The 24,369-nt window shown below is 45.3% G+C and overlaps 1 protein-coding gene across 2 annotated transcripts; it reads left to right on the forward strand.

Moving 5' to 3' along the window:
- The first annotated feature begins 2,289 nt into the window (after positions 1–2,289).
- On the forward strand, positions 2,290–22,633 carry GNB5 (G protein subunit beta 5). 2 transcript variants are annotated; one of them, XM_053955147.1, is made up of 11 exons: positions 2,290–2,486; positions 6,361–6,497; positions 8,000–8,041; positions 8,795–8,871; positions 10,358–10,490; positions 13,996–14,139; positions 16,241–16,332; positions 16,454–16,502; positions 18,970–19,066; positions 20,042–20,208; positions 20,529–22,633. In XM_053955147.1, exons 1-11 carry the CDS (start codon positions 2,375–2,377, stop codon positions 20,538–20,540), a joined length of 1,062 nt encoding a protein of 353 aa, XP_053811122.1. In that variant the 5' UTR covers positions 2,290–2,374; the 3' UTR covers positions 20,541–22,633. The 2 variants fall into 2 exon arrangements, with proteins under 2 accessions (XP_053811122.1, XP_053811123.1); XM_053955148.1 differs by lacking the exon at positions 2,290–2,486 and adding an exon at positions 2,910–2,979.
- The last annotated feature ends 1,736 nt before the right edge of the window (positions 22,634–24,369 follow it).

The raw sequence follows: 24,369 nt of genomic DNA on the forward strand, positions 1-24,369 counted from the left end.
AGCTACTGATGACATGGACAGTTAAGCAGCAGTTGGTCAGATGAATTAAATGCTTTTTAACATTTTTTTTTCAAACCAATGAGATACACATTATGTATCACACACTTCTACAGCTCAGTCTGTTCAGTAAAGGCTTCCCTGTCATCTCTTGGCTCTGCTGACCCCATCATCTCAGGATTAATATCACCTATCAGCTTGCACATGTATGGTTCCCAAAGACTCCCACCTTCTGTGCTGTTCTTTGTAGACTTTTTAATCCCATTCCACAAGGCAGTGAGACTGTTCACATCAGTAAGGCAAGAAACTGGATTTTTCACTGTTAGAACTATGCCAACTGTCTGACACATAGGTGTTATCTATGCCAAATTCCTGAGAGCTGATGCATTCCTATCAAGGCAAAGAAATTTCCTACACGCCTTTTGTAGGGTTTAACTTTTGGGCCTCTCCACACTTATCAGGTGTCAGAAATAAGGCGTTTGTTCTAGATTAGAATCCTTCAAAAATGAAGTTTCTTCTACAGAATCTACTTCTGCTAGTCCCCCAGGACACAGCTACATTATTGAGTTTAATATAAGTAGGTAATTTTTCAGACCTGAAGATAATGCATGGGAAGAAGCCTTCTATCACTTTCCTGCTAAAAGATCTTTGGGTTTCTTGGTTTTGCTTTTTTTCTGTTCTTTTGGTATCACTTTAAAAATACTCAGTTTTTATTTTCTTGGCATAGTCTGTGCTGGGAGGCATTTCCAATGTGCTGATTACTCTTGGGGGCTTTGAAGGATGTTCCTTTATCCAGCAGTGTGTGAACTTATACTGCCTACATTTTCTTTTGTAATTCTGAACATAAACTGGATCGATGGGTTCAGGGTTGCCTACATGGCCATCAGGCTGGTTGGGTTAGATCACACCAGTTTCTGTGGACAGTGAGAAGACTGGAAATAGATCCACTGCATTTGATTCACAGTGAAGTAACCCGGGTTCTGCCTAGAGAGCCATTGACTAAAAGAGACCTTGTGGACATGGCCAGACCGGGGCCTGAGTTCAGCTGCAGAGTGATGGTGAAGAGCTCAGCAGCTCTGCCTGTGCATCCCAGTTGGACAGCAACGCTGCTTCTAAACCCAGTGTGGGAAGGGACTTTTATTTTCTCTGAGACCCACACTTTGTCCAGGATGTGCCCAGAGGCCAAACAACAGCTGCAAACAAGTATTTTCTTATCTCCCTCTCCAATCTTGGCACATCCCCAGGCTGAACAATAGTCACTGGATTGTCTATTTTCTGGCTAAAGGGAGATAATGGAAGTTAATTTGCACAGAGTTACTCCTTGTAGATCAAGGGCAATTCTGTAATAAAAAGGGAACATTTTCAAGGAACTCCCGAGGAACAAAAAGCTATGTGCCACGATTCTTTCTCTGGAAGCATCAGCTGCTCCCTGTGCTCAGCACGTATTCATATGAGCAGAACGCAAAGAGCTGAGCCCCTGGGCTCACACCACACCAAAGTGGGGGGTCTATTTATTACCTCTTTGGGATTTTGGAAACTGCTCTGTTTCAAGAGATGGGAATGCCACAGACTCTAATGTGCACATCTGAGAGTAGAATATACAAGGGGTAGCTTGTCTAAAGGAGAGAAACAAAAAGGAAAGGAACCCTGATAACACCAAATTTAAAAATCAGGAATTCAAAGCATAGTAGAGAGAAGAATTTTCACCACTGCATCTGTCCTGCTGGCCCAGGAACTGAGCCAGAGACCTGCATTGCTGATTCTCCCAGTATCCCCTACCCATAGGAGTATCAGGGAGCGATGGAGCTAAGATGGGACTGGGTAACCCTGGACAAGATCTCTCTTCCCAGCCTGATGTTTTAAAATGCCATTGGGGTGACTGATGGCTTTTCTTTTTTTCCTTCTTTCCCCCACATTGTGCAACTTGTACAAACAAGTTTAGGTATGCAGTAGAAAAAGCCAGTGACATGTGTTTCTGGGGAAATGAAACCTTTGGGCTGTGAGAGGGCCTGGGATATGTGTAGGAACGAGGTAGGACGTGAGGCTGGTCCCAGATGCTGGCCTGGAGGCCACGGGGATGCTGGAGCAGGGGATGCTGCAGCCGGCAGGGTCGGGGATGCTGCAGCCGGCAGGGTCGGGGATGCTGCAGCCGGCAGGGTCGGGGATGCTGCAGCCGGCATGGTCGGGGATGCTGGTCCCCACGGTGTGCGTGCTCAGGACTGGCCTGGACGTCAGCGGGGAGGGGAGGGGGAGCCCGGGCCGGCTCCGGCGCCGTTGCTGAGGCAGCAGGAGCCGCGGCAGCATCCCCGAGAGCCGGGCTGGCAAACTCCTCCTCCCTCCCGCTCTCATCCCCGCTCTCCCCGCTTCCTTTGCAAAGATGGCAACCGAGGGGCTGCATGAGAACGAGACCCTGGCATCGCTGAAGAGCGAGGCCGAGAGCCTGAAGGGCAAGCTGGAGGAGGAGCGGGCCAAGCTGCACGACGTGGAGCGTGAGTGGGGCCGGGCAAGGGCGGCGGGGCGGCCGCGGGGCCGGGGGCCGGGCAGGGAGCGGGGTCGGGCCGGAGCGGGGCCGGGCCGGGCCGGAGCGGGAGCGCTGCCCCGGGCCCTGCGGCCGGACAGGCCGTGCCCCGGGCCGGACAGCGCCCTGCCGTGCCCGTGGCTCCCGGGTGCGGGCAGGGCCCCGGGGCCGGGCCCCGCAGCATCCCCGGCCCCGCGGCGCTCCGGCCCGGCCCGGCCCGGCCGGGACCCTGAAATCCCCTCGGTACAGCCCGGCATTCGCCCGCAGCGCTCGGGTGTAGTGTCAGCAGCCAGGGTGAACCCCAGCCGTGTGGAAGTTGATGGGAATTTGCTTTAATGAGGCCGGGATTTCAGCCGAGGTGTGGAAGGGCTTAAAAAGGAGCATTGTTTCCAAAAACAGCTCCTCTGCCCCCCTTCTGCCAGGGAAACAAGTTGCAGGGACGCAGTGCTGATTCAGAGGTGCGGGTGAGTCAGTGCTGGAGCTGTCAATGTGTAAATCACCGTTATCAGCTGCAGCTTCAGGATCCGGGGATAGCCCAACAGAAACGCGATGGACAGACCTCCGCCCGGGCCTCCCCCTATCCTCTTCCCCTTTCAGGAAAAAGAAGCTCACCTTACCTTAATGGAGCTTTTCAAATAGGTGTTCACAAGTTCTGAGATATAAAAAAAATCCTTCTGTTATCATGATTTCATTTTATAATTACAATGATACATTGCAGGGTTGTTTAGGTTTTTTTTTTTGTTTTTGCTTTTGGCTTTTTTGCTGGTTTTTTTTTTTTTTAGAAAAACATGTAAGTTACTGTTCCTGTGTGAAATCATGTAGCTCACTCTATTAGAAATATTAGTGGATCATTAAAACTTTTCTTTCATGTGTTCGGATGCCTTAAACATTGAAAAGGAATCTGAGCTTCTATCCAGTGACTTAGTTCTTAGTGTTTTGTAAGAATGAGGGACTGAAAAACACTTGATTTTCAGGTTGGGAAGGATTGCAATAAAATATATATATTCTGCAATAAATAGAACATTTTCTTGTCTAAGTTAGACAGTCATGTTATATGAATGTCCTGTTAATCAAAGTAGTTAAACAGAGACATCCTGATTACAGAAACATTACCATAAATCACCATATTCCTACAGTACCATTTCTGTATCAGAAGTGGCAGGGTCTTTGGTTAACAGACCTCTTAAGCATATTCTTAAACCCATTTTTGCTCACAAAATTTTACCTATGATTACAGTGGTAACTGTGTGTGCCATTGATAGTCATGGGATATTCTTTGTCATATATAAAATCTGTTAATTTCCATTGGAAAGCTGTGTTTGCAAAGCCATTACAGCATTTCTAAGACAAAATCGTTATGCTGCTGTAGAACAATGTTCCCTTATGATATTTTATACCACTGATTCTGTATCAGAGCTTTTTTACACTTAAATTATGTCCAAGTACTATTTCTGCAGAGTTTGTAAGTTTCAGAATAAGGCATCATTTCTGATTTTTGCTTGATTGGTTTGGGTTTCTTTTTCCCTAATCTAAAATTGTATCTTCTGCATTTTTTTTTTTGCTCGGATCATGACTTTCCCTCTGTGGTTCCCAAAACAAATAGCTGGCTGAAATAGGATTGCCCTTATTTGTTCAACTGGTTCTGAACAGCAGCTCTCAAAAACGTGCTTAGAAAAAGGAAATACCAAACATGCATTTGATTTGCAGTCTTATAATTTTCAGGAGTCAATTCAAGAGCTTAAAATTTTAGGTGTAGACAAAAGTTTGTTCTGTTTGTGTGATCCATTAATTTTAAGGCCAGAGAGACCATTAGACTCAACACTGAAAATATCAAAGACCCAAGAGTTTCTGCATCAATTCCACACCTCTTGTCCAGGCCAAACAATATTTTTAAGAAAAATAGGCAGTTTTATCTGGACCTCTGTTAAACTACACAAGCAGTTTACTGGTTTTAGCTAATCTATTTGTCTGAGTGCACGATTTTCAACTGTCTCTGAACAATATTGGTGAATGCTCAAAAATAACCATCTGACTGTCAAACCTGTGCTAGGCAGGAGCAGGATTATTATGGCTGTGGTTGGAGATAAGCATCCTCAGAGAATCAGTGAAACCAGACAATTTCAGAGAGTCTCAGCTGCACTGACATAATGGGAACAGCTTGTCCAGTGTCTGTGAAAGGTTTGTTTTTTCAGATATGTTCTGGACACAAGCATCTTTCCAGCTGCCATAATAACCTCCTGTCCTGTGTTTTCATATCTTCTGATGGAATCATTTGGCAGGTTTCTCTGGGCAGTAGTAGGTGTAATGTGTGGGTTTATATGGTACTTTCTCAGAAACTTGCTTCTGACTTAGGGACGAATGGTGAGGAATGGTGGACAGCGCTTGTCCCCTGGTCAGGGAGACTGATTGAGCAGAGATTTCAGCTGAGAGCATTATTCTGTGGGGCTGGTGGCTTTGAAAGACAGCTCTTGAAAAGGCAATCCACTAGAAATCAGTTTCTGCCTTGGGCAGAAATTGCTTCACTGAGCCTGTGCCAAGAAATGATCTGTAAGTTCAGGATGTCTGCTCTCACTGTCACAGCCCTTCCCAGCCCATGAGCTTTCTTGCAGCCCCAGAAAAGTGATGAAGGTTGAAGTAGCAAGGCAGCTCCAAAGCACCACCTGCCATGGGGTAAACTCAGTCTCCAGCAGGGCAGTGAAAAGCTCAAAAAGCATGTGAGCTTCTCCATTTATTTCAGAAGGTTTGAGCCAGGCATTGACCCCACAACCAGCAACAGCTGGATCATCTTAGGTTTTGGTGTGGACAGCCACACAACACAGGAAGTGCTGGATCCTATCAGCTCTCCTCTAGACAGAGTAAGTTTTAATTCTGGTGCCAGAGTCTCCAGCCTCAGGATCTCTACTTTGCTGAGGGACTTGAAGTGAGTTTCACCCTCCCTGTGTGTGAAGAGCTGCCCCTGGGTGCTGAGATACATTGTGGCCCTACTCAGATCCACACTGGATGAACCTGCTGGAGCAGGGCAAGTAGGTTTCCTCAGATGACACTTTCTCCCACACATTTACAGGTGACCCCAGCTTGAGGCATCAGGGTTATATGAGACACCTTTCAGTTGTGTCAGCTGCATGAATTTTATGTCAAAGTTAGTTTGCACAAACAGAAATGTAAATTTGTTGGGTTTTAAAGAACATCAGCTGAAAGTATTGCTGTTAAATGAGGTATGAAAGAACTGACTTCTCCACCAGAGGATGCTGCTCAGGAAAGTTGCCTGCCTGCCCTCTGTTTCCCTCTTTTGTAGAAGGGACATCCCACGAATGTCCATCCATCCCTTGATGTCCATAGTTATTGTTGAAAGGTTGGGTAGTGCACTCTTATGGCACATGTCCAGCTTCCTGCTCGCTCAGAGCTGTGTCTGGTCTTTCTGCTCCTGGCCACCAGAAGGGATGGCACAGCAGAGTCACCAGTGCCAGTGGCCAGTACCTGTACTCACTGCACCATCCCAGTGCTGCAGCTGGGAGTCTCACCTCCAGAACACCTGACTGTCCACCTGCAGGCCTGAACATTTCCCAGTAAAGGGGGCAAAGGAGTAATCTGTTTTCCAGTTATACTTGGGCGGGATGGTCTGCAAGAGCTCCAGCTGCTACATCCCTGAGTGAATTCATCCTTGTGTGTGAATTCATCCTGTGCCACCCAGCTTGGTGTTAGCCACCTGCCAGCTCTGAAGCAGAGCTCACTGCACCATGGACTCAAACTTCATGGATTAATCCCTGCAGGGGCATTACTCATAAACAGATATTTGCCAGGGCAGAGCTTTGATGAAGGGCTCTCTAACCATCAGCTGTTTGCAGTTCATCAGGTGGCAGAGCGTGTGGAGGCACTGGGACAGTTTGTGATGAAGACCAGGAGGACCCTGAAGGGCCATGGAAACAAAGTTCTCTGTATGGACTGGTGCAAAGACAAGAGAAGAATTGTGAGCTCTTCCCAGGTATGCTGTTGAGCACTATACAAATCTTGCTGTGCTGTGTGTCACTCCTATCAGCTGATACCTGGGATTACTGTAAATGTTTTCAAGATGCCCTGAAAGTTCATTGGCAAGGTATTTGTTCAGAGAGTGTAAATCTAACCTTTGAATCATTGGTACACCTCTTGTAGCTAATACCCTAAGTATTTCTTGTCCAGTCATACACAGGTTTTCCCATATTCCCTCCTACAATAAAAAAAGACTTATGTGAGGCTACATCTATTTCCTTGTTCTTTACTGATTAAATACTTAGCTAATTTTTCAGTTTATGTGTTCAGAGAACACATGTGTTCAGAGAAAATAATCAGGAAAATAGAAGAAATGATGATTCTTTTAGAGATTTCTATGCACAGAAATTTCTTCTGCTGTCTGTATGATTGATATAACTTTGAAAGCCTCAGATATCCTGCCAAAATTACTGCATTTAATTGAGCATTTTGAGAAACAGTCCTAACACCTGCTCAAGACCAGTCTCATAAGCTGGAGGAGGTAATGAGATAATTACTTTCTAGATCCCCTGGTTCATCCTGAGCCCAGTATGGCAGTGAGTGAGCTTGTTGCATCTCACAGCTGTTCACTGACCTACATGAAATCTGTCAGGGGTCTCACTTGAGGGATAAAAATAGGCAATCTGCATTGCAAGCCACCTTCACTTACTGTGAGTTTTTACCATTCATGGTGATCTCAGCAAAGAGAATAATTTAAATATTTAATGTCACACTTTTTAAAGTGGTTAAAATGTTAGTGTGTAGATCAGAAAACCGAACAAGACAAGTTGAAATGCATTTTTTACTCTATTTTAAGAACTGTAAGTCCAGGTACAGAAGCAGTTGTTGCTCAGTAATAAACATTTCACTTTCATGATACAGGGAAGATTACAATTTTATGTGCACAAGGCAAAGTAGCTGGCACGAGTGTAGATGGTGAACACCAAGTGATTGTGCTGCTCTCTGTACAAGGTTCTGTGATGGCTATTTAGCTGGTTGTATAATGGATAATTGAAGGTTAAGTAAGTGTAGTGACAAGTAAAGGGAAAACCAGGATCAGACTGGAAATGGAAGATGAATAAACAGTGCAATATCCATAAGCAATCAATTGAGGCAAGTGAGGGCTTACAGGTGGCAGGTTCCTGAGGAGTTGGCCCTGTCCATGGCATGTGCTGCAGGTGAAAGGAATACTCATGAAACCATTAAGAGGGAAGAGAAAAAAATTGAAAGCTAAATTGGTCTTTTAATCAAACATGAGTCATCTCAGAGAGGAGATACACTTCACTTGTGGTAGATACAACAGCACTACTGAGAAGTGTCTCCTTGGTGCTTCACTGTGACCACTGTGCTGTTGTTAAAATGGAGACAAAGGACATAACAGACTGGGGAGAGGAAATAAGCAGCAGAGTTTTCTCCAAGCTGGGAAGCAGCCACATCTCTGGAAGGCTTCAGTTTCTCTTTCTCTGTGCTTTCATTTAGGATGGGAAGGTGATCGTGTGGGATTCCTTCACTACCAACAAAGTAAGTGAAACTGCAGCAAAATTCTGTGCCTAGGGCAAATGACAGTGGGATGAGGTGAAGGGTTCACAGGTGTCACTGGAGGCAGTGGGATAATGGGATAAAATACAGACTTCCACTACCATCCCAAAAAAAGGAGCCCAGGGCAAGTCACGTTCCTTGACCTGTATCTGAGCAAAGTCCTTATCAGGGCACTGGGGTTTGTCATGGTCTCCAGTGGGAGGCTCTGATCCAACCTCTTTGCTCACAAGGGGGGCAAAGCCCAGCCAGCAAAATAGGAACTTTTCCTGGGCACCGCTGTAGCAGGTGCTCTGTGTGATCTGGGGATCCTTCAGCTGTGGTGTTGTCTGTGAAATGGTGCCACTGCTCCTCCAAGCACTGTCTGGGCTGCCTCGTGGCACCCTGCACCACACGGATGAGGAAAAACTACTTGTTTTTAACTCACTTTTACATGTGCAGCAGTGGGGACCTTTCACAGCACTGGATGACCCAATAAAACATGCTCTGTGGTCAGTTTGGGGCTCATAAATAAGGTAGAAAGTGTCAGAGAAGGACTGACCATCCTCCTGCTGCTCTGCTGCATTCTGCAGTCAGGGTTGCTGACTTACCTGTGAGTTATGGCTGGGGGAAACACCTATAGCTTGCACTGACCCTAAGGATGTCCCACAGAAATACTGAACTTACTACTCCCACTGTTCTCCTTGCATGGGCTAGAGGAGCAGTGAGGTCCCAGTCTAAAGGGATGCTGTGTTTCAGGAACACGCCGTGACGATGCCGTGTACCTGGGTGATGGCATGTGCATATGCCCCATCTGGATGTGCCATTGCTTGTGGGTAAGTTCCCAGTTTCCACAGCAGCTTACAGAGAGAAGCTGGATTTGTTGCAGTGTCCTGGTGGCTTCAGAAGCTGACAGATAGAAGTTTGCGTGCCGTGGTTGTGGGTGGAAAGTCTACATTCAGTGCCTCTGATTCTATTTCCATAATGGTTCGTACATATTATCTCCACTGACTTCAGTGCAATAACATTTGTTGTGTAAGCATGGAAAATAATCCTCTCTCAGCATTTATATCATGAGTTAGGAATTCTGCATGCATGCAACTTCCCTTTTCTAGTGTGATTGTCTATGTTGGATGTATTTTCTAAGGGAAAGAGGTTTTAATTGTATTCTTACTTTGCACTCATTTTTTTATGACATAGAGGTTCATCATTAATGATTACCAATATGTGAATAGATCTTGCTAAGATGGGATGGGGAGAAGTAATCCCATCTTTGATGATCTTACAGATTTCTGAGGGCTCAGGTTTGAAAAAAAAAAAAAAAAAGTTTATATAGGGGAAAAAACAAAGAGATGAAATGTTGGCAAAACATCTTGTAAGAAGGAACTGGGTGGATCAGACAAAGCAAGCTTGGGGCGAGAGAAAGGAACAAAGGGAGACTTCAGTGTGCAGCTTGCAAATCTAGAACACAGCAGACTGAGACAGAGAAGCAGACTCTGTGTGTGGAAAGGAGTCTGGAAACGGTTTTTGACTAGAACCCAAAGAATGGCAAACAAGCTCTGTCTTTACACTTGCAGCAGAGACGGGGAGTGCATGTATACATTGCACCTAATTCTGTATTTCTGTTGTGCTGTCAGTTAAGTGCCATGCACATAATGTAAGGCACAGAACCAGCACTGGTGGTGTGCCAGGATCCCAGGGACCAGGGCAGGACTGATCTACCTCAGCTCTAGAAAAGGGGCAGATATGAGTCCTGGGTCTGACACAGCTTAACTGGTACCACTGTTCAGGAGGGGGGCAGCAGCTACAGAGGTCAGTGCTTCTGTTACCTTTTTTCCAAACTGTTCTGTAAGTTTTGTCTTCACACCCACTACTAGCTATGTTGCCTCTTCTATAAGAGCTAGGTCACATTTGTTAAGGTAGGTGTATAATGATGCTGAAATGCTGATCTTTGCCATGACAGATGTCAGCAGAAAAATGGCAGTTTGGCTGTATGTGAAACATTAACCCTGAGGTGGCTGCTGTCACCTCCCAGTTTATACTTTCGTGAGGTTTCATTCAGTGCCATTTATAAACTCGATAAGGGTGAAGAATACTGAGGCGCAGCTGTTCAAGTTCTGTAAAGCAGCCAGGCTGGTGAGGCAGCTGGGGCTTCCCTGCACAGGGAGATCCCACACAGCACAATACAGGGAAGTCGGTACTTGTAAGGGTTTGGCAGCACAGCCCTGACAGGTGGTGTCCTTCTTATCACCACTCGCCTTTTGTCGTTGCAGTTTTAACCAGTTTTCCTCTCTCTGTTACTGCTATTATTACTCTCTTCAGTGGCCTGGACAACAAGTGTTCTGTGTACCCTCTGACATTTGAAAAAAATGAAAATATGGCTGCAAAGAAGAAATCTGTTGCAATGCACACGAACTACTTGTCTGCCTGCAGCTTCACTAACTCAGACATGCAGGTAAATGCATTCCCTACCCACTGCTCACCATCACCTAATAGGAGCTGCACTCGGGTCCAGTGCACGTGTCCTTCCTTGCTCCTGGGGCACCCAGGGTCACGTCCTGCCCCTGCAGGGGCTGCTGGAACACCCTCGCAGGGGGCAATGAAGGTGCTGCAAAAGCTGCTGTAAGGAAATGCTTGTCACAGGCTGTGGCCAGGCTGTCCCTGCAAAGGCCTGTGGCTTCTGCAGAGAGAGCTCGCTGGTACCTGTATGTTCTCTGCTCCCCAGTTTGTGCTTTTAGGAGCCCAGAATATTGCAAATAGTTAAAACCTGGTTCAGCCAGGACTGGGTTGGGTGCTGTGCCAGCTGATGGTGACTCTATTGTTTGCCTGCTTTGTCCCGGACATCCGGCAACATTTGCTTTTGCTTTCATTCAAAGTATTTTTTATTTGTACCAAGTAATACAACTGAGCTTGAGGATGGCCCCACAGGGCCATACCTGCTGTTTCTACATGCAGTGCTGTGTTCCCTCGAGGGAAAGGAGTGATGCTGTTCCCATCTCACAGGCAGTGGGGTGGAGCACAGAGGCCCACAATGGGAGGTGATGGCAAAGCCATGAACTGAATGCAAATCTGAGACCAAGCCAACCTTCCTTTCTATTGAATATCTCAAAGATCTCTTTCTCTAGGAACACAGAAGATGATGAAAGGAGCCAGGATAATCCCCTTGTCCTCTCTGGTTTCTGAATTTAATTAAAGCTCTTCTCAGTGCAGCTCTGCAGCAAACTAAGTGGCAGAATGGAGCATTTTTATAGCTCTCAATGTCAATAGAGCTGCTGGAAAGGGAATACCATGTCCCCTTCTTCCAGATATTTGGAGCTCTTCTGAAGGAAATATCAGCTCTCATTGCTTCTATTTCAGGACATGTGAAGCTGAGAGTATGTTGTTGTTTGTCACTCTCTGGTTTCTGTAATGACTCTGAGGTGCTAATTTAAGTCCATTGCCATGGAAACAAGTGGTGGAGGTGCCCAGCACTCAGGCTTGCTTAGCCCTGACCTTCCTGTGCAGGAGCTGTGTGGAATTAGAGTCTACATTAAGTGGAATGTTTTTGATGAGATATAAACCCAGTTTTCTCTTTTCTTGTCTATACCTAAATGCTTTGAGATTAAATCCTATGACAGGAAAAATAGCAATTTTTTTTCATAATAAAAAGGTAAGAAAAGTTGGTTTTTTTTTTCCATATTAAATACAGCAAACTGCATTGATATTGAAGGTCATGTATTACTGTTGTTAAGTCACAGTGGATTAAGGTGCTTTATATTTAGTGAGTCAGAAGTCTTTAAAAAGAAGTTTTCTTGTGATTACTAGGCTTATAAGTGATGATTTATGACACTGCATGTTATTATTCAAACAAATACAAGCAACAGGTTGGCCAAGCTTCTCTTAGACCACTTATGCAGCAGATCCTAGAGAATTCCAGATTTCTTACCTTTTTTCATTTACATAAAGGCATCAGAATTAAAACTATTCAGTAACTCTGAGGATGCATAGTGCAACAAGTACATTGTGCAGGAGCTTTGCCAGCTGTGTGCAGAGCAGCTCTGCTCTCCCATTTTGCATCAGGAGGGATGTGGTGCTATCCTGGAGCAGCTCCAGCATGAGGTGGAGGTGTCCCCCAGCCCAGTGTCCCCACAGCTCCCTGCTAGGTGCTGCCAGGGCTGCAGCTCTGCCCTGACTGCTGTCTTAAACTGCAGCTCACTTTTCCCACAGAGGCGTGGAAGACTGGGTAGGAGTTTATGCTCATGGGTTTTGGGTAGTGCAACGGAACGAGAGGAGATCTGGGGGTGGCTCATTGTGAGTCACTCCCAGGCTGTGGGTGCTGAAAAAGGGGGTCCCACCCTTGCTGCTCATCATGTTCCCATGTGGACACCAAGCTGCAGGGCTGGGTGACCCACACACTTTGTTCTCAGTGCCCCAAACCAGTCTTGCTTGAGAGAGCCTCCCCTGCCTCAGTGAGCAGAGAGCCAGGGAGCCTCACTTCCTAAATTAGGTATCTGCAGCTCTGTGGTGTGATAATGCTCCCCACGTGACAATGCTCCATGTGTATTAATAGCAGCAGTTAATTGGGATCTCAAGTGTTTTGCATAGGGCAGGCAGCCATGCTCCCAAGTATGGCAGGGCTGAGGACCAACCTTGAAGCTGAGTCCATATCATTTCTCTTTAAGCATTAGCTGGAGCACTGGGTTGCCAACAAACACTTCCCTTACACCTTTAGCCACTCCTATTCCCTTCATATTCCCTTCCACACTGCTACAAGAGCTGAAAGTCTTCATTCCTCAGCCAAGTACAAACATTCCCCAGAACAGGGGAGTTCATCTAGGCTCAAAACTGGCTGGGAAGACAATTCAGGACTTTCTTCTGCTATTATCATCTGAGAGCATTAGCATCTCTCTGCTGCAGGATTCGGAACAGTCTGTTCTGCAGCTTTGCAGACCTCTGTTTACGGGAAGAATTTTTGGAGCATCTGTCAAACGTGTTCAGTGTTTAACCTTTATGCAACTCTGTGAATGGTTTCATGACTGTGTGATCATTTTCTTCTTGAAGAGAATTTTGTTTTTAACTTGTAACTACCCACTGGGATCACTTGAGTTTCCTCACCAACCATGAGAAAAACCTGTGTACAAAACTGAGAGCCCTCCTACGTTCATCCTTGCTTCCTTCCACACCAGTGCACAGGGATTCTTTCAACCTACAGAATTTGTGATTTGTGATTGCATAACAGTTTCGGGTGCCAAGGGGAAATTTTGAACAATTGAGCATCATCAGGATTTAGCCACAATAACAAGCTCTGATCACATGTGCTTTCTACAAGTACTGTAGCAGATGGGAAGCTGTGAGTGATGTTCGGTCACTGTATGTTCAAGCCCTTTCACACACAAATGGTTTAGGACAAGTGAGAGCTGATGGTCTTATCAAACAACTGTCTAGACAGGCTTACTTCCCTTTCAGAAAATCCATGTCTTAAGCCAAATTAATTTGGTTTAACCTGACTATTTCAAGCAGAAAGAAAAAAAAATTGGAGAGTTAAACAGGTATACTCAACTTCAAGAGTTCTTCCATTTACCTGGGCTGAATTCCAGCAGCCTGAATATGGATAGAGTGAAATACAGGGGCAGGAATACCAGTATTGTTCTGCCTCTTTTTTAGAGAATATGAAAATGCCAGCAGATCTTTACTTCTGTCAGTTGTGCAAACCCCACCACACAAAAGGGACTGTTATTGAAACATTGTGTAGGGATAGTGGTGTCCATACAGCTCTTTTTTACTCTACCTTTTTTCCTTAAAAATAAAAACAATAAGCTGTACTTAGGTTCACATTGGGCTTATGGCTTTGATTTATTGCCTAATATTTCATTAAATTAAAGCTGTCCTTTGGTGTTTGTGTAGGATGGCAGTTGTTTCTTTGTGACCTGAAGGTCATCTGCTGATTCTTGTATTGTGACTCTTCTTCCCACATCCTATAGATCCTGACAGCAAGTGGAGATGGAACTTGTGCTCTATGGGATGTTGAGAGTGGGCAGCTTCTACAGAGTTTCCATGGTCATGGAGCTGATGTCCTGTGCCTGGACCTGGCCCCTTCTGAAACGGGAAATACATTTGTCTCTGGGGTAAGCAGGAGCTTCCTCTCATAATATAAAATTAAGGAATATGGAAGTGAAAAGGCAGCAAAGTAGGAGGTTCACGATGTTATTGAGAGAGTGTTGGAGTATATGTTGGATGCCCCAGTGCAATCCATTCATTGCAAGCACATTTTCCAAGCTGGAGCAAATTAAACCCCTGACTGTGGGGTCAAACCCACCCAGCCAGTCTGACTGCAGTTCTGCTTACTTAGCAAGTTCCACCCCGCATCAAAGCAATCCAGCTTGAGATCAAAACAACGCCTCTGCTGGGAAGGGGAAGGCTCAGAGTTAGAGCAGTGGGCTCCTACCACAGTGGAGGTGTGAGTCCCTGTGGGTGGGAGCCTGGAGCAGCAGAGGACTTCCCACACTTTGCTCCTTCCCTGTGCCCACATCTCTACAGTCAGATGGGTGTGACAGGTGTCAGGTTGTGCTCAGGGCATCGATGTGGGGTGGCAAATAACGTGCGTGCCACTATGTCCTGAGAGTCAAGGGGTAGCTTGGACACTGGCTAACCCCTCTTGCAAGCTGGAGCAGGGAGATGAGGTGTGGCCAATCTTCAGCTGTTGCTGGGTCCTCTGTGCCTTCCAGTGGTACCAGAGGCATTTAAAGCCCCTTCATCAGTCAAACACTCTACTCCCTGTCCTGGCACAGAGGAGCACACAAACCTCACTGGGGCTGCAGGACTGGACTGGTGAGGGCATCTTCCAAATCATGTCCTGCTGCTGAGGGATCACTGTTCCCAGGCAGCTAAGCCATTGGCACACAGCCTGGTAGTGAGGCAGGCCAGGCATAAAGGTGGGTGGGATGGGGCTCAACTTCTTTTCAAGGTGATCTTAGTCTTTCCCACATTAGAAAATGAGTGTGCAGATGAGAGCTGGCAGGAGCTGAGAGGCCAGTTGCTACCAGTAGCTCTGCTGAAGGTACCAATAACCTTGCTGGTTTCTGAGCCCCACTAGCACTGGCCCATGGTTGATCCTATATTTGATGATGGAAATGGCCCTTGTGCCAGAGGGTGCCAGGCATGAGTTAGGGGTGCTTGGAGTTGTGCTCTTATCCCTACACAATAAACCTGGACCTCTTCTGTTACGGCTCTTTTTATCAAATTTGGCTGGCACATCAGGAGCAGAGTCCAGCACACTGGCCCAGCTTGCCTGCTGGTAGCACAGCTGCTCCAAAGCGTGACTGAAAGCTAATTCCATCCAAGTGCATTACTTCTCTCGGGTTTTCCTGTCACCGAGCTTGCTTCCCAGAAAGGATAGGTTCATTCTCCCTGGGAACAGCTCAGCTTATTATAGGGCAAGGAATCACAAGCAGCTCTGGTACTGCTAAGAGAATATGTCATACTTGTGTTGATAGAGCAGCTTGGGCATGTCTGTGCTTACAGGCATTCATCACATGCAAAACACCACTGCAGTGAAGACCTGTCTTACATCGTGCCAGTGCAGGTATAGGCAGAGCAGCGTAAAGATACGGTGAAGGTATGGTGGCATAAAGAGATTCCCTGAATACCGTGCCTCTGTGGTACAGTAACCTTGAGCTGGAGTAAGCAATGTCAGTATATCAGCATGTAGGCTGGCTGCTGTTACATTTAATGACTTAAATTAAAATTCCAGCCCTCCCAGGTAAGCTCAGGGCTGTGTCCCAGGCTGTTGTGCTCAGTGCCCTCTGAGCAAGGCTCCTCAGCTGAGTTGGGTATCACTCAGGGGGTCCATCTCTCCACAGGTGATGGCTGGTTTCTCCTTCAAAACCTTAGGAGTCAAAGCACCAGCTTGTCAGATTGGTCTTGTCCCCAGACTCCTAGAGGGGTCAATGAGAACAGTGCACATGGAAGCAATATGAAGGGCTGGGCTTGGGCTATGGTGGGGCTTGAGAGGGAAATATGCTCCAGCCTTCATGAGGAACTCTGCTCCCACCTGCAACTGCACAGCTGAGGGTAGCACTGCAGCCAGTTCTGGGGCTGCTCAGCTGGTTAAATCCTCTCCGAGCTGTGATGTTCAGAGCCTTTGAATGTAGTGGGCTTGATGATCAGCCACATGAGGAGTGAATGTCACCATTTGCACAACTGCAATGATTTTTTTTTCCTTACTAGGGATGTGACAAGAAAGCCATGGTTTGGGACATGAGGTCTGGACAGTGTGTGCAGTCATTTGAAACCCACGATTCAGATATCAACAGTGTCAGGTCAGTGTGTTTCTGGGAGAGGACACGTTTGCAGTGTTGAGCAATGTGCTGATTCTATTTCTGAAGTCTGACCTCATCCAAGTAATGTAATGTGTTCTGGTCTTCTTTCACTTGTGCACAGATATTATCCAAGTGGAGATGCTTTTGCCTCTGGTTCAGATGATGCCACGGTATGTTAATTCAGCAACCTAATTTAGGAAAATTCTATTGCTTCCCAAGTCAGATTTTCCTAAAAGACTAGGTCACATCCACAGAGGGCTTTTAGTGACTAGACTGGGCCTGTGACACCAAATTTGCAGAAATAATAACCCTGTAAGATAAGACATTAAATACCATCTATAATGTTCTAGGGAAAATCACGTAACACCGTAGGTCACTTCTGCAAACTTCTCTACAAGAGATACTGTCCAAATACTCATTTCAGATTCTCTATGTCTGAAGTTTCATGGCTAACATTAGTTGTCTTACTGGAAGATATTTGGCTTCACATAGCTCTTGGTCACAGCATGGGAGGAACCAGCTGAAATGCTGCAGCTTGTGTCAGCATGTCCCAGAAAGTAGAGGGGCCATGGGCTCAGGGCAGAGCAGGGCAGATGTGGCTGGCCTCTGCAGGCCCAGGGTGGCTTTGGCCACTGCAGTCACTGCAGTGAGTCACTGCATCCAGGTCATCCTGGATCACACATCAGCCCTTAATGGATCTTATCTTCGAGCAATCTGCTAGGAGGGGCTCAGAATGCATTGACCGGTAAATGTGATCAGCACAGTGTATACAAAATGCTGGTTACCTCCTGGCCCCTGTGCCCCTGAGTGATGCTCAGGGCTGATGACCCTCCCAGCAGCTGGCCTGTCCCACGGGGGACCAGGCTCTGCCCCACCACAGCCCTGCAGGGCCTGAGCTGGCACTTAAGTGTAGCATGAGAGCAGATGATGGGGAGGCACCTGGCACCTTATTTCTTCTGTTTATGCAAACATCACACTGAGTCACTAGGGAGCAAAGACTTTATCTAAAGTACTCTGCCCTCAGAGCTTGTTTTGAGTCTGCTCCAATGCTAGCTAAACCTCGACAGAAACATTCCTTTTGTCTTCATTGGATGGGGAGACATTCCAAGGCTCTTTGGAGAGAATGACCCTGATTTTATGTTTTAAAAACTGCGATTAGAAGTTAATACCTCTAGCCCTGTGGTGAGCCAAGTGCCTCTCTGCACACTTGGATGCAGTACTGTGAGCTCTTGAGATGCTGAGGGAGTGATACAGAGAAATTGTCCATCATTAAATTCCAGTGAAAACACTCTTTTAACGCCCTGTATCACAGGTTCTTATTAATTTATTTGATTTTTTTCTTTTTTAACCATTCTTGACACCCCTGACTCGAGCAGGAGAATGGGAAATTCCAGCTCTGTACTTTTGACAGAGGTTTTGGCAGTTTCCAGCTACCTCATTCTTTAAATGAAGGGGTTTGTTTTTGCAGTGTTACAGAGTGGTATCCTTGACCTGATTTATATACGTAGGCATTCTGAGGAACAGATAATCCTGACTGGAAGTAATCCATAAAAGCCTGCACAGATGACAGTATTGTCATCTGCAGTGACCCCAGCTCCCTGTCAGGACAGTCTGATGAAATTATTCATCTGTGTGGAGCACTGGGAGACCTGGACTGCACACACCTGGCAGCTCCCCACTGCCCTGCAAATCAAACAGCCCCTTCTTTATATGCAGACTTGAATACCAGCCATTTTTCAATAGTAAAGTCTTAATATTAGCAACCCCATCTGGCCAGTGTTTGCTTAAGCTTAACTTATTGAGGAGGGGTTTCAGTTCACATAGTTTCAAAAGTGCATTTTGATTTCAGGGCTAACAGACTGCCTTTCTGCATGGCAGTGAAGTCTGAAGTCTGGCAGTGAAGTCTGATACATGATTTCCATGTCAAACAAGCCAAACTTTGCTGGCAAATGATAAAAACAGGAAGTATAGCTTGTTAGAGGTGATTTGGAATTTTCCATGAGAAATGAAAACCAGAGATGTGCATTAAAATGTATTATTTCACTTGAATTATTTTCACATAGGTTTTTCAAACAGAGAGGCCTCCCAGAAGGGCAGGGACTGTTTGCTTTACTCAGAGCCAGGCCTACCACTTAGGCTCCTCTGTGCCACATGGTCCGTGATCTCAGCAGCGATTAGAGATTTGATCCCATCTCCCAGTCTCCAGCTGTGGCTAAACTGTTGTTTAAGAGATTGTCTCCACATGCACCTCCCCAGCAGCAGGATGCCCTGATAAACCACAGAGGGGGAAGCAGGAGGGTGTGGGGACTCCAGTGGGTACCATGGCCCAAAGCTCGCCACTCATGTCTTTCTAGGACAGGCAGGAGGCTTAGAGAAGTGGCTGGAAAAAGAAAGTTCTTCCTGCAGTGTATACAAAGCAGCCTGGGATTGCTTAGGTCCCTGTTAGAGGATCCCAGTTACAGCAGCCACAAGCAGAAGGAAAGGAGGAAGCAGAAAGAAGCAGAAGGAAAGAAGCCAAGCAGCCACTTCCTGTGATGTCTGTTAGGCTGCACTTCCCGCTCCCATTTTTTCCAAATATTGTAGCCAGTGCTTCCAGTATTTACTGAGGCATGTGTGTTGGTTTTGTTTTAATCCTAGTGTCGTTTATATGACCTTCGTGCAGACAGAGAAGTAGCAATTTATTCCAAAGAGAGCATCATTTTTGGAGCATCCAGTGTGGACTTCTCTCTCAGTGGTGAGACTTGAACTTCGGAGGTTATCTTAGTGTTGAGATTTGAGGGCTGTAGAATTTTTCAGTTTAATTTGATAAAACATTCATTCTTAAAAGTTATCAAAAGTAATAAGTACCAAATGCATGGAAGCTTTCTTTTGCCTCTGTAAAAATAATTACTCTTTAAATAACCTAGCTGGCTATTGCTTCGTTGTAGTGATGAAAAGTATTTTCCTGGCCCTACTGAAGGCAGGAAATATTTTGCCATTAGCTACAGCTGGGCTAGAGTTTCACAATAATAATGAAAAACATTTCAAAGGCAACATGAAATGTAGCTAACTATTAAGTGCAGTTACATAAATAGTTTTTAAAAGGATAACAAATGATTAACAAATATTAGAGAGGTATGAAGAAAGAGACACTTTTCACTACAGACACTGAGACAAGCTCGAGTCTTGTCTCTCCTGTCCCAGCACAAATGCAGAGCTCCCCAGTCACCCTGGGTGGGGATGAGTGGGTGGTGTACTGCCCTCCTCCTGGAACTGAGGCAAACGTCTCTGTCATGGTCACAAGCACCACAGCCTGTCCCGTTGGCAGTGAATCACTTACCAAATTGTCTGTTACTCATTCAAGCATTTCTATTCAACTTCTGTGTAAGGTCTGAGTTAAGTATTATTACCCTGCAATAGCTGTTAAAGTGCTCTTCAGTCTGTCACGATTTGAAGTCATCCCCCATCTCTAATGACCGAACACATTCTATGTAATTTAACTAAAATGTACAATGCTTTTAACTAATTAACTGTAAGTATTTCAGCATTTAGCCTGGACAGCTCAGCAGCGGGCAGGGCTGTCCCACGAGGGCACAGCTGGCCCGGGGGAAGCAGTGGTCCCAGGGTGGGCTTGTGGCTCCTGGGCCATCAGCGTCCTGCAGAAGGCCCCGGCTGCAGTCAAGGCGTGCTAGGAGCTCACTCACCGTGTAAAATCTCATTGTCTCTGCAGGTCGCCTGCTGTTCGCAGGCTATAACGATTACACCATCAATGTCTGGGATGTGCTGAAGGGGTCCCGCGTGTCCATTCTGTTCGGACATGAAAACCGTGTCAGCACCTTGCGGGTCTCTCCAGACGGGACCGCCTTCTGCTCGGGCTCCTGGGACCACACCCTCCGAGTAAGTGCTGGGAGAGCCCGAGCGCTTCTTCCTTCAATTGGTGAATAAAAGGGGGTGAGGAGGAAGGGTTGTTAGAGGAAAACTGCTCTAGAGGAACTAAGGAGGGTATAAACCAGCGTAAAACATGAACAGCAAAGCCAAATAAAAATCCTCAGAAAGTGCTAGCGGAACTGCTAGGTTTGAGCTTGCCGTTGGGTTACATGATATCATTGCTGCTGATACTCTGTACCACTAATGTGATCGGCTGGCCAATGTTAATTTAAGGTTTGATAGGGGAGTCAGGGTCATAAGGGAGTGTTCAGCTCTCTCTTTTTCTACAGATCTGGGCGTAACCTGAGATCCCGTATGCAGAATCAAATGAAGACTGAAACCCTGGACTACAAAAACTGCATAAAGAAGCCATTCCTCAAAATCAAATATTCACTACAGTCCAAAAGAGTGACACTCAACCCACAGATTAACACAACTAGGTAGAAAATGCAGTCTGCTTGAACACGTAGCAAACATCAACTTGTAGTAAAATGAAATGTTTTCTTTTTTTTTTGAAACTATATTCTTTTATTAGAATTAGTTTCATTATTTATAAAGGGACTTTTCTCCAAAGTCACCTGTATCATAGAATTGAGTATTTCAGTGCACATTATGTATTTATTTGCATGAATTTAGTTCCTTTTTAAAGTAAAAAAAAAAAGTCCTGATTTTTATCGGGATATAGCGAAAGGCTTTGGAAACATTCCGTAGTAGCATATTGAATTTCAGTGTTGAAAAATGGAAAGAGAAGCAATTCTGATACTTTATGATGGTGTTATGGATGACTGAACCTGGTAAGTAGAGGAGCAAAGGACCTACTGTGAAGGTACTGGCTGCTGTCATAGAAATGTATTTTTTGTACAGAAAAAAATCCCTTCAATCCCTGTTTTTTCCTACTGTTTTTTTAGATAGAAATAAGTACTTCATCTCTGTTTCCTGAATATAAAGAATCTAAATATATACAAACTTATAAACAGCAAAGAGGAGGGATATAAACATGATTTACATAATCATGAGGTAATACTTAACCAGTAGTTTCTTAGAAATTTTTAATTGTATCACTTGGTGAGTGAATTTTCTTTTACTTAAAGAAATACTACATGTTAAGCACTAAGGGATACTGCATGCTAAGCATTAAGCACCACTATACTGATGGTCAAATCTTTTCCAAGTCAGTCATAGTCATTCTATGACCATGATTCTTATTTGCATTTTGAGCAGTTCATACAACTTTGGCAAGGCAATGTAGCTTAAATGTATATTAAAGCAGTATATGCCCATCTTAAGGTCCTTCTGCAATGTCAGAGCAGTTGTAAGTTCATACAAATACAGGTGAAATCATACAGTCTTTACTGTCACAGTCATCTCCCACTGCCATGGACATGGTTTTGTCATAGTTGGACTTGAGAGTGAATAACAGTGAGCTGTGGAAAAATCTGCTGTGAGCCACAGTCCTGCCAGTGCTGACCAGAGCACATGATTCCATCTGATCCAGGAGTCACTGGTTTTCAGGAGAGCAGGACAGCTTGCTGGCATCCACATTGCTGGCAGCACCCAGCCCTCTGTGTGAGCATGGGAATGCCATAAGGACTGGCAGGACCACCCCACACAGAAGTGATGCTCCAGAATCAAGATTTAATCAGATAAAGATGAGATACAATTAATTATGGAACCATTGTGAGATTTTATCTGCATTCATACATTGAAAATTATTGGGACTAGAGTGTGTCAGCTCTGCTCATACCAACAGGTTCTGAGTCTCACCTGAGCACAGGCACAAAGAGCTGGAGTAATGCTGGGGGCTTGCACAGCCTGGCCTTTGAAATGCAGGTGGTGAGACACAGCTCTGAATATATCATATATATGGTTCATATATATGGTTTATATTTAGATTGGAGCAAGAGAAAACAAGCTTACTGGAATGAACCTGTTTACAAGCTCACTGGTCACTGGAGTTTAATGATAACATCCTCATTCTATTTGCAAGTGGTATTTTTTTACAATTCTATAAAAATCATATCAGAAACAAAGTCTCCTCATCCATGAAAACCTTAGGTTCTGTGAATCCATAACCAGGTAACCTAAGACACTGACATTTATACCAGCCTTCCATCCCTAATGGAACAGGTCAGCTGTTTTCACTTGGAAAAGTCAACTCTGATGCTTTGCAATATTTGTGGCAAACTATCCCTGTAACAAACTGAATGCACTATGGAAATGTCATATAGAACTCACTGTGCAATATTGAGTCAATACACTGTACACATTTGATCAAAAGATTAATATTAATGTTTAGGTAGTATTTATTGGCAAGATGTTTGTTTCAAACATAATACATTGTGTTGATACTTATGAACAGCCTAAATACAATAAATTGTATTTTACATATTGAGAACATGTATGTAGTAGTTCTTCCCATTGCTTAGGTATTTATAATGGTAGCTATTTGGTTTTTTGCTTTTTTTGACATTCACTTTTTGCACCACACAGTTTCTTAAATGATTTCTCCTGCAAAAATCTCAGGTAAGATCCAGATCTACCAGAAAATTGCTTCTGGAATATCTTCTGGAAATAGCCAAGGTGAACCACAGCAAATGAGAGTGAGTAGCCCATGAAAGTACTTGAAATGCCATCTGAGTTCCCCCTGCATTCAGGAGGCAAGAACTCAGATTGCTTTCCTGCTCAGAAGGATCACAGCTAATGTAATGTTTTCTTTCCAGATCCTTATTGCCATACCTAGGAAGGAACTGGAAAATGCAGGGTATGTGTTTTGTGGGAGTTCCTTGGGTTGCAGCAGGATGCCAGTGAAAAGCTGGGCACTGAAATTCTGTTAAGGGTCCAGGCTGTGACTTTTTGTGTAAACCAGATGTGCAGCTCACCTGGAGGTTAAGCAGTTCAGCTTTCTGCCTCGTCAGGAGAGAGCTGAGCTGTGGCCAGCTGTCCCCTCGACTTCAGTGTAGGTTTTATTGTCAGCCTGAAGGTGGCTAGTGGAAGTACTCAGTTTACTCACTGAAAAAAAGCACCTTCTTCATTTAGGTGCATTGTTTCATTTTGCCCTCTTTTGAGGGCCTGGGGAAAGTGCTGAGCCAGCTTGTTCTGGGTGACATCAGTGCCCAAACTGTCACCGGATCCAATGAGAATGAGTCTGACACTGGATCTTGCACTTCTGTTCTTGCATGGAGAAATGCTGTGGGTTTTGCACTTCAGGGCCACTGCCTTGTGTGTGAGGGTGCATGGGCTTGCCACCTGCAAAAATCACCTCTTTGTTCCCGAGGCAATGGTGAAAACATCAACCAGGATGGGCCTCAACTTCCCATCAGATAAATGACACTTAGAGGAACAGGACACTGAAGTATCCATTGTGTTTTTTACTCACTAAATGCTGTCCAGGGAAGCTTTGGAAAACCCATGGTTTTGAGATTTCCCTTTTGGTATGTCAAGCTGTTTGTGTCAGAAACACCTCTATTCCATAAACGTGTGGAGAGAAGGGAGCTGTAGCTGGGGCTGGCACTATCAGACTGCTCTGTCCTGTTAAACAAAAATGCTATATAAACAGGAAGGGTGGAAAGGGATATTGCTAGAGAAAGAGCAGCCTCTCCCTCTTGCACTCCTGCTGTGAGGAATGCAATAGGAAATTCCTGCTCCAGGATTAACAATCATAAGGAAAAATAGTTTTAAAAGCATGTGTGTAAAACTCTTGTGAAAAGTAAAGATCTCATTCCAGCCAATGCTCTAGCACATAAACAGACTCTATTCCCTGCTTCAAAACAAAACAAAAGCCAAGTACGGGGATGTAGAACTAAAGTTTGCCTTAGGAGGGACTCTAAGGAATCAGGCCAATTCTTGATAGCGATCTGAGAAATTGCAACAGGATTGATTCCAACCACCTATTTTTAGATTTTCTAATGGGGATGTAACATGGAGACAGCTGTATCTCAAGATAGATGGAGTGTAGCCAAGCAGTCCTGTGCTGAAGCGCAGGGCACCTTGAGCCGGTTGTGGGACAAGAGGTGAGAGCGGCCGCGGTGCCGGCGCGGGCACAGCGGGGCTGTGCTGTGACAGCGCGGGCACAGCCAGGCTTTGCGCCAGGCCACCCTCAGCACCTCACCCGCAAACGGCACCGGGCAGGAC

This window comes from Vidua chalybeata, chromosome 13, assembly GCF_026979565.1.
Source record: "Vidua chalybeata isolate OUT-0048 chromosome 13, bVidCha1 merged haplotype, whole genome shotgun sequence".
Classification (NCBI taxonomy): Eukaryota; Metazoa; Chordata; class Aves; order Passeriformes; family Viduidae; genus Vidua; species Vidua chalybeata.

Coding starts and splice junctions, on each gene's coding strand:
- GNB5 (XM_053955147.1), top strand. CDS start 2,375: ATGGCAACCGAGGGGCTGCATGAGAACGAGACCCTGGCATCGCTGAAG. Junction 8,042..8,794: donor ATTCCTTCACTACCAACAAA/GTAAGTGAAACT, acceptor GCTGTGTTTCAG/GAACACGCCGTGACGATGCC. Junction 10,491..13,995: donor TCACTAACTCAGACATGCAG/GTAAATGCATTC, acceptor CACATCCTATAG/ATCCTGACAGCAAGTGGAGA.